The 14,564-nt window shown below is 41.8% G+C and overlaps 1 protein-coding gene across 11 annotated transcripts in view; it reads left to right on the top strand.

The window, feature by feature from the left end:
- WIZ (WIZ zinc finger) overlaps positions 1-14,564 on the top strand; it is an 86,324-nt gene that overhangs the window by 66,034 nt on the left and 5,726 nt on the right. For 6 of the 11 annotated variants that reach the window (XM_048488468.1, XM_048488471.1, XM_048488463.1 and 3 more), the window contains 3 exons: positions 8,441-8,608; positions 9,701-10,207; positions 12,617-13,102. In XM_048488468.1, the coding sequence (XP_048344425.1) occupies positions 8,441-8,608; positions 9,701-10,207; positions 12,617-13,102 (1,161 nt within the window). Of the gene's footprint in view, positions 1-5,936; positions 6,254-8,440; positions 8,609-9,700; positions 10,208-12,616; positions 13,103-14,564 lie in introns of those variants that run through there. The other 5 variants (XM_048488472.1, XM_048488465.1, XM_048488467.1 and 2 more) reach the window with 5 other exon arrangements.

Raw genomic sequence — 14,564 nt, 5'->3', positions numbered from 1 at the left:
ACCATCCTGGACACTTGTTTTCTCACACACAGGAGACACTCAGGATACTCACGGGCAATAACTGGTGGGAGACTGGGCCCATAACCTGTCTGTGCAGCACAATAAACGCACTGGAAGCTGTCCACCAGTTGCCCAGAAGAAAGAGTAAGGCAAGAAAGAAATGCAATCACACAGCACAGGTTTTTTTCACTAAGAAAGGCTTTATCTTTTCATGTTCTCTACACTTCTCACTCCACTCTCCAACTTTCAACAAACAAACCCCCCACTACAACGACACACCACACCAACATAGTGTTGCTAGCTAGCCAGCTTTATGGTTGTACTACCCTATCAGCTTGTGGATCCTTATCTGTACACTGTTGTCTGATTAGTTGCTGACTTGCACATTTGTATTTGACAGTTCCTGATCTAGATCACCTCACTCTTAGATCAGAATATGTCATTTACTGTACTGCATAGCTCAACAGTAATTATGCTGGATATCTGTTGAAAATAAATGGCATTGACATGCAAATCTATTGTACTGGGATGTAAACTTGAGCATATGCATCAAAGCTGGGTAGAGCAATTGTATCCAAATGATAATATACATGGGTGGTGCTTTAGATGGTAGTGTAAGGATTTGCAGACTGCAAAAACTGCAGAATAAACCAAAATTCTACTGACTGAGCAACATCTAAAAATGTTCAGCAATATGAGACAGTTAGTTGAAACAATTAGTCTTAAAGTCTGAAGCTCAGTGTGTGGGTTCATCAAAAAGTCTGAATGCTACATTGGAACAGAAGGGAAGGTGGCAGCGTTCATCTTGGAAGCTAAGCAGCGTTAGTACTTGGAAGGAAGACCCAAGGAAGGCAATGGCATCCTCTGTTTTTTGCCTGTCTTGAAATCCCCTTGCTGAGGTTGCCATAAGTATGCTGCAACTTGACAGTACTTTACACACATACACACTTGAGCTCGTCATTCTGTTCATAGTTTGGGTGATTTTCCAAACTGGGTGGGTATTATGAAAAGGCTCTTCTGAAGATGTGCACTCTCATGCATCCAAACAACTCACCTACCTATCCTGGAGATAAGATGTAGGAAAACTGTGCCCAATGCAAAACTGACATTCCTCATAAGTCTTTAATCTGGTTTTTGCAAAAAGAAATGTAAAATCTTTATCCTCGAAATTCCCCATCAAGTTATCCAAATCTGTACTATTCAGCTGAAATAATCATCACGATGGTTGCTCTCATTGAAAAATAACATATAATTAAAAAATACGACTGTTACAGTAGAAGATTAAGTTTACTTTCAAGATGGAACTTAACTTTGGAATGTATGGTCACTGTGTGTGTATGCGCCATCTCTTTCAACTTGTTAAGACACATCATGTGACTGCATAATGCATTACTTTGCTCCCAACAGCCAGTTATGTGATTCTGAGTAGTGTGTTATGTTAAACTACACTTAATAAGAAAAAGTTAGGGATGCGGAGAAGGCAGCAGCTCCATGTCTCTTGTAACATGTATTATTATTAACTTATTTCGATTTATTCCCCACCCTTTACAATAGTCTCAGGGCGGGTTACAATAAAAGCATGATAAAATCCCATTCAGTACCACTATAAAAACAATCCTAAAACCATAGAACATTCCAGGTTCTAAAAATCCCACCACAACCTCCCCCAAGGGTGAGTGGAGTGTACAAGGCACATGGGGGCCACCCCCATGCCAGTTGGGGAATCAGCTGAATGCCCAGGTGAAGAGGCTGGTTTTCACCAGGTACTAAATCTCCAGAAGAGCCTCGTAGGCCTCTAGTGAGAGGGCATTCGACAGATCAGGGACCAGTATTGAGAAGGCTGTTCCAACCCTCGTCACCTCTGAACCTCATGGGGGAATGCACTCTCTCAAGTACCCAAGACTGAAGTTGTTTAGGCCTTTATAGATTAATACCACCACTTTGAATTGGACCTGGTAGTGCATTGAAAGCCAATGCAGACTCCTCAGAATTGGGGTGATGTGATCCTGATACAAAACACCAGTCAAAAGACAAATTGTCGTATACTGCACTAGCTCAAGCTTCCAGACTATCCTCAAAGGCAACCTCACATATAGTACATTACAATAATCTAATCTGGTGGTTACCACAACATAGATAACTGTGGCCAAGTCATCCTTGTCCTGGAAAAAGAGTCGCACCAGATGGAGGTGTTGATGGGAGCCAGCGTGGTGTAGTGAGTAAGAGCAGGTGGATCCTAATCTGGATTTCCCACTCCTCCACCTAAATGGCAGAGACTTATCTGGTGAACCAAATGTGATTCTGCACTCCTACATTCCTGCTGGGTGACCTTGGGCTAGTCACAGTTCTTTGGAACACTCTCAGCCCCACCTGAGGTTAAGAGCTCGTGTATCTAATCTGGAGGAACCGGGTTTGATTCCCAGCTCTGCCACCTGAGCTGTGGAGGTTTATCTGGGGAATTCAGATTAGCCTGTACACTCCCACACACACCAGCTGGGTGACCTTGGGCTAGTCACAGCTTCTCTGAGCTCTTTCAGTCCCACCCACCTCACAAGGTGTCTGTTGTGGGGAGAGGAAGGGAAAGGAGCTTGTAAGCCACCGTGAGTCTCCTTTCAGGAGAGAAAGGTGGGGTATAAATCCAAACTCCTCCTCCTTTTTGGTCATTGCTTCCACCTGGGATTCCAGAGAAAGCAACCTAGCCAGAAGAATCCCCACATCCTACACCTGGTCCTTTTCAGGTAAAGGAGGAGTAGGAGTAGGAATGTGAATTTATATCCCCCCTTTCTCTCCTGCAGGAGACTCAAAGGGGCTTACAATCTCCTTGCCCTTCCACCCTCACAACAAACACCCTGTGAGGTGGGTGGGACTGAAAGAGCTCAGAGAAGCTGTGACTAGCCCAAGGTCACCCAGCTGGTGTGTGTGGGAGTGTACAGGCTAATCTGAATTCCCCAGATAAACCTCCACAGCTCAGGTGGCAGAGCTGGGAATCAAACCCGGTTCCTCCAGATTAGATACACGAGCTCTTAACCTCCTACGCCACTGCTGCTCCTTCCTACGCCACCCCTTCCAGCACAGTGAATGTTCTTTGATTCCCCAGACTCAGGGGCTTGGCACACAGAGCTTCTCCATCTTCTTGGGATTCAGTTTCAATTTATTGACCCTCATCCAGTCCATGACAACCTCCAGCCAGTGATCCAAGTTATCCAACACTTGGGCTGCCTCACCTAATGCAGATGTAATTGAGAGGAACAGCTGGTTGTCATCCACATATTGGTGACAACCCACCCCATTTCCTCTAAATAATATAGTCGACAGGACCAAGCCATGGGGAACTCAACAAGAGATTGTCTAGGGACCCAAGCACCTGCCCTCATCTCTACTTTCTGGAGCTTATTACTGAGGTAGGATGAGAACCACTGCATTACAGTGGACTCCAGTCCCCATCCCTGCAGCTGCTCCAGAAGAATACTATGGTTGATGATATCAAAGGCCGCTGAAAGATCAAGGACTACCAGCAGGGACAGATTTCCCCCCCCCCTTTCCCTGAGAAGGTCATCCATCAAGGTGACCAAGGCTGTGTCTGTCCTGAACTCCAACTGATATGTAGTCTTGCTCTGAGTTGGTTTATAAAAGCAATCAGAAATTAAAATCTGTTATTTGGGTGGAGGGTGTGCACATTTACAGGATCTTCCTATATTGCTGGCTTCAGGTTTCCAAACTAGAAGCAGGAGAGAATCAGACTAAGAGCAAAATGAGGCAACAGAGAATCAAGCACTGTTATCTCTGCAGCCCTTTATACAAACAACCTACACAGAAACATCCGTATAGTATAGTATACTATAGGCCAACTGCTCAGGATAAAACTGCATTATACACAAATAAAATAAGAACCTACAGCTTGTATTTTTGCCTGTTGAGAAATAGTTGTTGTTTAGAATTTATCTCATTGCTGTTTATTTTTAAATGTTCTTTTTATGTGTAGAGCTCACTTAGCCTTTACACACTTGGATTTATTTATAGTTTAAATTTAGGCTTTTCACATTTTTGTGTCTCAACAACACAAACAAATTAGGACTTCTGTTTCAATAAAGCAGAGTTAGTCGACTATCCTGCTGGCAGCGGGGCCATCCTAAGCAGTCAGCCTTCTAATCCCACTGATTTCAATAGATTTGCCAGGATGTAACTCTGCTTAAAATGCTGCTGTTGGGATTTTTTAATAATCCCCTTTTTTATTTAATCAGTTCATTATATAGATCTAGAATAAAGTGCTTATAGAATCCTGATATTTTAGTAAGTGATAAATCCCCCCCAAAAAATTGAGAACAGTATCTAAGCTATTGTTAGAAAATATTTTAGTGTTGATCTTTCACCATTGAATAATTGAAAATGAAAAGTTTGAGTGGAGTATCTGAACAAAATAAGACAAAAATAGAATTAAAGAATGTTCAGTTCTCAAAGCATGATCTATCTGTGACCTGCTTGATCAGTTATGAAAATTTGTGTACATTGAATTTATTATTAAAATTTTAACAGTAATGCAATTTTAGATCTCTAAGGAAGGATGGAAACTTTTGCTATTGTCAGAGAACCATATTAAGTATTTCAGTATTCAGTATTTCCTAGAACAATAGCACACTAAAAGCCACATAGATTGAAAAAAGTAAATGTCATTAACCTACAGTACAACTAATTAAAATTTACTCTCTTGCTGATTTAATGTGTTCCCACATTAATATACTTAGAGCTTTCGTTGATTTGGGGATATTGTCTGTCAGATATTCTCTTGTTGCTACATATCTGGAGATCCACAGTCCCATCCTAAGCAGAGTTATACTCTTCTAATTTCATTGAAGCCAGTGGACTTACACAAGTGTAACTGAGCTCAATATGGCACTGTCAATCACCAAACTTGGTGAGGGGCTTGAAGATTCAAAGGCAGCAATGACCCTATTCAAAGCCAGGTGATCATGTAATAGCTGTTAAGTGCCTGAGAAATAGATCACTTGAACAGTCTTCTGACTGTCTTGGCTCTTATAATGTTGATGCTGAATTTCAATATTCTGATTAAAGATTGCTTAGATGGAGACTTAACCTCTACATTTTCAGATCCAGAGGAGATTGTCATAAATAAAATGACATATATCCTTTTATTGTATATTGTTTCAGTTAGAGAGTATGGTCATTAAAATCTGAATTGTTGCCACATCTTGTTTCTGGCAACTTCTGCAGTGAATCTGTTCAAGTAATTTACCATAGGTGCAATCCCCAGACATCTACTTGGCAGATAATGTAAGAAATGAAAAATATGTAGTTTCACAGGGAAAGGAAAAGCAAATATGGGGAAAAGAACTAAATCATAAGTAGTGCATTTGACACTGATATTCTGTAATATATGACATCTTCAAACATGTATCCTTCCAATGCACTTCAACAATTGTGAAGTTTGGGGCTAGAAAACTACATGTTTGTTTTTGTGGGTGCAAAATTAAATAGACAGAAGCCTTTATTGGCATTATTAAAATTAAATATTTAAGATGCATAGAACCTAAAACAGAAAAAAATGCTAAATTTCTAAGCAAAAAAAAATCCATAATTTTATATATGATATAGTAGCAGCCGGTTACGAATGCGCACGGACCTAAGGTATGAGACTATTACAGCCCCTCATGTCGTAAGGTTGTGATTGGATTAATAGTTGAAAACAGGATGCCAGTTACAATCCTCGTGTTCTTTGGGTACCCAGGAAACTCAGGCTGCTCTCCCATTTTCCCTTCAGCCAAAGTAACGGGCTTTCCCCTTTCCATTTCCATCTCTCCTTTGCCCTGATTCCTCCATAACTGCAGCCCTCGGGGTATGTTCTGGAGAGTTAGGCGCTCATCTGCTTTGGTCTGCTGGAGTATTGAACTCAGTGCTCGACCAAGCAGGCGCGCGTTTGAGCAGTAGTTCGGGGTTGGAGTTATTCTGTCTGGATATGTGATTTGCTGGTTTCGGGCTCTCTCGACTCGCTCTGGGCCTGCGGATTTCTCCCTGTTCGGCCGGGCCGGCTTCTGTGGGTAGACTCGGCGCTCGACTGCTTCACCTGATCAAACTCAGCTGGAGTTTCGACGCTCCGCCGTCCTTCCTGGCAGCTGCCCCACATGTGCCGGACCCAAGATGGCGGCCTCCACCACCTCACAGCCCAAAGCGACAAAAGCAGTGGCGGCGCCGCGGCCTCGAGACGACGAGGCAGGTGCAGGGGTGCCGCCCGAGGCTGGTAAGCGCCGGGTGGGGGGTGGACAAGGAAAGAATCGCCCCATCGAGCACAGCGGAGTGGGGCTTCCCCCCCCCCCCCACCTCCCTCCCCGGGGCAAGCCGGGGTACTAAGAGAGCGCGGCGCCTTTGGTTTTTTGGCTGTGGGGTGGGATCGGGCTGAGTGACAGGAAGCGGCGCCCTCTTTCTGTTTGCTCCCTTGCGCAGAGATCAGGGCACCTTTCCTGTCAAGGCCTCATAGACCTCGCCACGACAGCCTAGCTTCCCAGTTATTTCAATCCCGCTTGAAGCCATGGTCGTGCAGCACCCGGAGCGCCTGGCCAGCGCCTCCTTCACTTTCTGTAATAATACAAGCCGTTGAGTTGTTAGTTGTGAAAACGGGATGATCCGTATTGATTCGATACGGTGGTCGGCTCTGTAGTTTTACTAATCGCTGTTACTTCTAAACATCACAATCAATCTTAAGAGTTGATTTTTTTAATGAGTGTTATAACTTCCTAGATACTGTCTCTGATCGACTTAAAATAGGATAGCCATACAAATAAATGGTTACACTGTGAGAAAAATACAAATAACTTTTGTCAGTCCTATAATGTTAAAGTGAGCACAAGAAACGTGTTTATTGCACTGTTTGCTTGTTTAATCCAGCATTTGCTGAGATGGTTGAATTCTGACTTAGAAATTCTTCAGTACAATTGGCACTATGGGGACTATTTTGTTTTTCATTTTCTACATTTTGTGTTGCCTATCTTCTTGTTACATTTTATTGCCTTTATAATCATAATATGGGAAGGAAGGTAGAATGATATAGTCTGATCTCATCTTGGAGGTTAATCAGGGTTGGTGGGAGACCAAGGAAGGCTCTGCCGAAGAAGGCAATGGCAAACCACCTCTACTTCCCACTTGCCTTGAAAGCCCCTTGCTGGGTTCGCCATAAGTCAGCTGTAACTTGACGGCACTTTAAACATATATAGTCATTAAATATAGTTATGGTATTCTCAGGAGTAGTATGTATTCTCTTCCAGCATGTATGTAAATATTATTATGGTGAATCTTTCATTAAAACAGAATTGATTTTATTAATATTTAAATGAAGATTCTCTATTTAGGATGTTCCGCTCATTCCTGTCATATTCATGGATCAATCTTGCATATATTTCTGATAAAGTAAATCCCACTATGTTCAGTGTGAATTATTTGCAGGTAAGTGTCCATAAAATAGGGCTTTCCATAATGCTTGTTGCTTTATCTTTCTTGAGATTGTAGCTGACAGGTCAGTGAAAACCCACAACACCCCAATGAATAGTTTCTTGTTGAAAACAGTTTTTGCATAACATTTTGTCACTTTCTGCTCTGGTCAAATTGTTTTCTTTATTGTTGCTATAAATTAAAAACACTCACATCCTCAGTTGATTTATTTGTAATAGCCACTCCCCTGAACAGTGCACATCAGTATACATTTTTCTCTTTGCTTTGTTTTTGTGTACAGAACTGTCCTACAAATGCAACTGATCATGATATTTTGTGCTGTCAGTAAGGAATTGGAATGAAAAAGAATAACCCACTGAACACAATTTGTAATATAGTATTTTAAAGAGATTTAACTAATTGGTGCGATAAGTTATCATTATTTAGTTGATTTTTTTCCTATCTAAGAAATGTCTTTAGTTAATTTAGTAGATCTGTAGCAATTTTTGGTGCCCTCTTATCCAGAAAGAATATGGCTTATGTCTTCTGGCACTAAAATCTGGTGTCATAACCACTATGGTAATTTTATCTTAATTGTTAGTGTTGTGGACCTTCCTACATATATTTTTACTGATACTACTAATTATAATTGTGCATTTCCAGCTCAAAGAAATATTATGTTCTCTTGTCATTAATCAGTGTTCCATTTCTGATTCCTTTTAAAAAAAAACTTGCAGTGGAAATATTCTTTATTGCTCAATAGCCCCACACATTTTTTTGAAATAGCAAGGGCTCCATTGTTGCACAGATATTTTCAGTGACACATTTGTTTTACATTTTTGGAGTAAGTTGCACACTATTTTTTGTTTCATTAAATGGTACTTATGAGGCAGTAAAATAATTTGTAAGGTATTTTAATTGTGTTTTGTGTGGCTTAACCATTTAACATTGTTAGTTTCCCTGTTTCCAGCTCAAGCCCCATATTCCCTTCTTTCTTTGATAGTAATGGCTTCTGAGGAGGAGGATGATATGATTGCAACAGAAATGGGATCACCACCACTCCAAAAGAAGAATTCTCTGGCTGGATCCTTAGACCAAATTCCAAGCAGAATAGGGAACACACTGTCTCCAGAACCTTCCAGCAATAAGTCAGACTGCCAAGATTTGAAAAGTGAGTTTCTTTTGTTGTGGTGGTTGAAGCTTCTGTGAAAATTTGTGCAGGATATCTGCAACGATGTGAGTCTTCTCATTTGGCTTGGAGTTCAGATCTGAAGGATTCTCTTACAAACCTTTTAAAAAGGAAAAGTGTTGTAATGGATTTTAGTTTGCTTCTTTCTGTTGATGTAAGAATGTACGAACTTTCATACTAACAAAACATTAAAAACATTGTGAAAGAAATTCTGTGCATTACCAACAATTTGCATTCTTCATATAAAAATGGAGGTTGGCCCAATAAATTTCATTGTCTTAATATCTTGTGTGTATTGTTAACAAAATATCAGTACAGCTCTACATTTTCCCATTGGATTGGTCATTTAAACAAAAAATGTTTAGTAACTTTATGCAAGGTACATTGATGAACAACAGCACTGAATCTCAACCTGTCCAGTTAATGGTCCATTGATGGAGGAGTTTTCCATCTTGTAAAGAATATAGTGAAGCTTGGTCACTGCAATTAATCTTCATTCTGAAGCTTTTAACTTTATGAGGTGGTAGTATTTGTTCCTGATGTGATGAAAAGTTTTGCATACTTGAGTTTAGCTTTAGAATAATCATAAGTAGCCAGTCATTATCAGTAGACATCACCATTTTTGACTGCCCTAAGATAACAATTTTAGACAGTCCGTGATTATTGAAAGGTGTTCAAAATAAGAGTCACAGTGCTGTGTCAGTGGGGACTAAGGGGTACTAGATATGGTGCTTGAGGCATCTGGTACAATTTCATGTGTCAGCTAAACCCTCACAGGCCAAAGCAGTGGACTTAGTGGTTACGTTTTGCAAATGAATTTTGCAGAAGGAACTTGGGTCACTAAATAGATGCTATTTGGTTAGAACTTATTAAATTAATTCATTGCAAAATAGATTGCTGGTGCCAATATGTTGTGCCAAACCAAGGCTGAATTTGTGATATCTGAGAGCCTGACTTATGAAGAGAGACTCAGACTCAAGACTGCTGTGTTCACAAGTGGTCTGTTGACAAGTAGCAAAGAGAGTGTGAGGTTAAACTTAACCTTGTCTCAATAAGTCACTCTCCTCTTTCCAGCACCAAACCTCATGACGTGCGAGGTCTGTGGCGTCAACTTTGAAACCCGCAAGGGCCTGTCCAGCCATGCCCGTTCTCACTTGCGTCAGCTTGGTGTGGCTGAGTCCGAGAGCAGCGGAGCCCCCATCGACTTACTGTATGAACTGATGAAACAGAAGGGCAAGCAGGACAGCGGCCCCATCTCTCCAAGTCTTAGCAAAAAATCTGCTTCTCCCAAAGAAGGGACTGCAGGGTCCTCACGGCCAACACTGTTGCCCCCCACTAAAGCTAAAGAACGGCCTCAAGAGCCACCCGTAAACAAAGCAATCAAATCCCCTCCAGGTTTCAGCTCCAAGAATGTTGCCCAGCCAGGATCTCCCATACTCAAGAAAGTGACACCTACTCTGCCTGGTTCTCCTCCACCAAAGAACCCTGAAGACAAGAGCCCTAAGCTACCGCTGAGCCCCCTGCAGAGCTCTCCTAAAGCACAGTGGCCACAACCGGAGGAAGAAGGCCCCTTAAATCTAAGTGAGTCTGTTTGATGCCGATGCTTCTTGCTGTGCGTAACACTGGAGAGTTGGCAGAGAGCTTGTGTGTGTGGCATTGCTCTGTGGTGTGACCCAGTTAGGGATCTTCTCCCCTCCACCCTGCCAGACACATTTGACATCCATTGCCTGCAAAAGCTGCTGCACTCACACATATTGTCTCTGGTGTACATCACAGTAAAGGAAGGGTATGGGTGGTAAATTGGATATGTTCTGTCTCCTGCAAAATTTATAGGAGAACTGGTGGTTTCTTTGCTGTTAGACAGAGAATGCTTCTCCCTTCTATGCAGCGAGAGCTGCTTATTTTGTTACTGTTTATCAGAGTTTTCTTTCCAAAGGAGGGCATTCCCTCTAACTCAGCAGGCTCCTTTCCCAGTCTGCTTTTGGGAGGATCAGTCATGTTTTTATTACTCCATGCACATACCGCAAAGCTTTCCCATATGTCCTTTCAGTTTGAGCTTAGGGTCTTTCTTGTTAAGTCACTGCTAGAAAATAGGAATGATCCTCAATCAGAGGGGCAGCATTTATAAACATCTGCTCCCTGCCAAAGCCCTGAGTGAAGCTACCTTTCACTTCAAGAAAAGGCCATGGAGCCCTCTCTATTGTGATCCTGATGATAGATATTCAGTTAAAAACAAATGTTTATTGCAGAACAAAGGGTGAGGAATCTAGGGCCACAAATACCTCAGATTTCCCATTTGGAGGCAATTTCTACTGCTTTTAAGCCCTATTGTTTTTGGCCTGTTATACAGCAAACCTGCATGTTGTTCATGTCCCCTCCTTATCAGGCCAACAATAAGATTTGATGGTGGTGACTCTTAGGTTGCTTGAAAAGATGGTTCTTGAAAATTAGCATAGCCATGCTGCTGTAATATTCAGAGATAAGTCTCTTCAGCAGTGTTAGTGATGGAAACTTCCTCGTTGAAAAGCTGTTAGAAGCAGCAGAAGCTCCTCGGTATCACTTGTATCAGTTTTATGCAGTTTTCCTTTTTGTACTGTAGGGAAACCATGCCTTCAGTACTAATTCAGAGCTGCTTTGCAGTTGTTGCTAGTGAGGGAGCAATGAATTTTCACCGTTAATGTGACTAGCTTTGGGTGTATATGTGTACTGCAGTTTAAAGTACTGAGGGTGGCAAGTTACCTATACAGTTTTATTGGACTTTAAGCAATCAAGCTTACAGTACTACTGGTATAGAAAGTGTCTGTCTATGCTTTTAACAGTGAATCCCATACATGTTTCATCTTGAATATCTTTAATTTGAAAAGCCCTGTTTTTGCTACAGAACCCTTTAGTAAGCTTGTTATAGGGTAGTCCATTTTCAATTGAACATTAGGTTCCTCAGATTTGTTATTCTGCCTATATTATACAAGTGGAAAGAGTTGCTGAGGAAAAAACAAGAGTATTTGTCAGCTACTTTCAACTTCCATTTTGAACTATATTCCATCCCTACGTGTGTCTTTTCGCTTCAGGCCTGAATATTTGCTTTATCCTTCATATTCTAGAACCCACTGTGAGATTGTCTGCCTTTGCAACTTCTTAGTTGGCTGAGTCTGGACTAAGCTGTGTTAAACTGTGTTCCATTTAACCAATCATGTGTCCAAGTGGAAGTTTATAGAAAATATGTCTTCACTTTCTGGTATTTTACATTGCTGCTTCTTAAAATATTCATGGGCACTTTGAGCTTGCATGATACAGAAAATGGCATCAATCTGCATGGACTAAATAAGCTTTTTAAGTAGCCGCTCTGCACACACTCAGTAACAACAGTTGTCAATCCTGCTGTCAACCCAGTTCTTGTTTACGGACCACAAAACATATAGGTAGATTGCTTGACGCATACCAGTGGAAGGAATCAAGTGTTTAATGGTGGATCAAATACATTTGTAGAAATTTGCAGGTATGGAAAACTAATTTTTTGGAAATATACTATTGAGCTACATTGTCATACACACTGTTCCTCAAAATATCATTATGTATTCTGTTTTCTTTAATGACTGTTCTAGTTCAAGTCTTGCTTTTCTGGCAGAAACTTCACTTAGTCGTCAGATACTCTATTGAATATTGGGCAGTTAGCTTTTGATGTTGCCGTTCTTAAAAATGTCTGGTAGTTTAAGCTGAAATGGGAAAAAGGCTTCAGTGTCATGTTTTAAAAAGCTAGTGAGCAGTAAATATGATTTAATTTCAGGTCTTCCATGGGGATTGTTGCTCAACTGATAAGGCAGCAGTGGTGATTTGTATGGAATAATTCACCTTCTCTTTGGGCCTCCTTGTTAAATTCTCGTGGGAAACCACTGTATCGTGCCATTTTTGGAATAATGGATCCGACAAAGTCCTTTTCAAGTTGTAACAGGTGCTTGAGACGATTGTGATCGATGTGTTTTCTTTCCGCAGCTGTAGATAGTGACTCGGGCAGAGAAATTGACTGCCAGTTATGTGGTGCCTGGTTTGAAACCAGAAAAGGGCTGTCAAGTCACGCTAGAGCCCACCTGAGACACCTGGGAGTGAGCGATCCAGATGCTAAAGGATCTCCTATTGATGTTTTAAATGATCTCATCAAAAATGAAGACTTCAAAGGCTGTCTTTCCTCTCTCTTCCCTATAGAGAGAGAATCATTAGGGGAGACTGGGAGCTCTGATGGACGCAGCCCAAAGAGCACCGCTACAGCAACGTTGCCTGCCACAGGCATGAAACAAGCACATGCACCAAAGTCTTTGGGCAAACATCCATCTGTACTCTCACCTCACTCCCCTTCACCATCCAAGAAACTGAAGCCACATGGCCATAGACTGTCAGCTGTGGCCGCCCTGCAAAGGAAACAGGGTCTTTCTTCCAGCGCGTTCTGGGCATCAGATGCTGAGATGGCTCCACTCAATCTCTGTAGGTTCTATCAGCGCTGGCTCCTGCCCCCTCCTCCTCCCACCCTCCTCAGTCTTGTTTATGTGACATGGAGCTGTGCACTAAAATTCTGGCCTCTTGCCATTTCCTGCCACAGTGTCTGATAAGCAGCGAAGGGGTGGGAAACAAGATCTTTGGGCCATGTGCTCTCCATTGCCCTTTTCCTGCAAGCTTTTTTCCCCTGAACATCCTAGTGCAGTTTGCTAGCTGGGTTTTCCGGGCTGTGTGGCTGTGGTCTGGTAGTTTTTGTTCCTAAAGTTTTGCCCGCATCTATGACTGGAATCTTCAGAGGCTTGCATCTTCTAGTGCAGTTTGCCCAGCAGATATCTTTGTGTGCTGAAATTACTCCTTCCCTTTCTGGGTTTTCATGTCATGTTTTTACCTTGCTCCAAAGGGAAGTTATCTTCCTGTTCCAGATAGTCCTAATTTTTCAGCAAGTCACCATACACCATTACTCTATTACAAGACAAATAAACTTTAAACTGCTTTGCCTGCTGATGGAGGGGGAATTCTGACACTACTGTTTGAAAGGAGAGTATGCAAGCTGATAACAGAATTATTTGGGGCCATTGGCTAGACTCTGACTGCTGTGCTTTTTAAGAGCACTCAGTGACTTCATTCAATGTCAGCAGAATGCTCAGTAGTGTTTTTCTCTTTGACATTTAATGTCCCATCCCAAGGAAAGAAGATGATTCCCTTTTGTTCCACCATATACAGGTTCACAAGGGCTACATCCCATTCCAGGGATGGAAGAAACAGTTAGTTACAATGGTGAGATTTTAGCCATTTCCCTCACTCTGTGCAGGGAGAATACATAGGGCGGAAGGGTTATCTGCACACTGGTGATAAGTTTTTAAAACAGTCACCCTATATCAAGTGTCTTCTGTTCTTGTGCACTGACTGTTCTGCATTACGTCTAGAAGTTTGCATGGCTCAGACTAAGGATGGCAAAATTAGAGCACTTGTTCTTTGGTTGTTCCCCAACCGTGCACTGGGATGTGAGGTTCCTTGTGACCACCCTGGCAGGGAGAATGAACCAGGCATTGAATTCCTCTGCAGGAATGGCATTTAGCATTTCTTGTAGGACTGTGTGTTTAGATGTATACTAAGTAGCAAGTGTGCTTCAGTCAGATGTATATTTCTGTATTTTGAGAAGTGCTGTGAGAATACATCCTATGTAGGAGATTAGGTCTCATTCCAGATTCCTTTGCTCACATTTGGACTGCTTTCTTCATAAACAGGATTGGGGAGGCATGGGTTGGCAATCACAGAGCTTCTCTTGTGCCTCATTGCCAAAGATAAAAATTTCATGATTTGGGATCAGCACTTCCATTTGGCGATGTCTGCTTTCACTGTCTCTTGTCCATGTTTCCAGTGTCCCCTGCTTTGACCACATCCATCCACGCTTTCATGCTTGACAGGAATTATTTATGGTTTGATTTTA

The sequence above is a fragment of the Sphaerodactylus townsendi genome, linkage group LG03 (genome assembly GCF_021028975.2).
Source record: "Sphaerodactylus townsendi isolate TG3544 linkage group LG03, MPM_Stown_v2.3, whole genome shotgun sequence".
NCBI lineage: Eukaryota > Metazoa > Chordata > Lepidosauria > Squamata > Sphaerodactylidae > Sphaerodactylus > Sphaerodactylus townsendi.
Note: the sequence above shows the minus strand (reverse complement) of the source record. Positions and strands in the feature narration are given on the sequence as shown.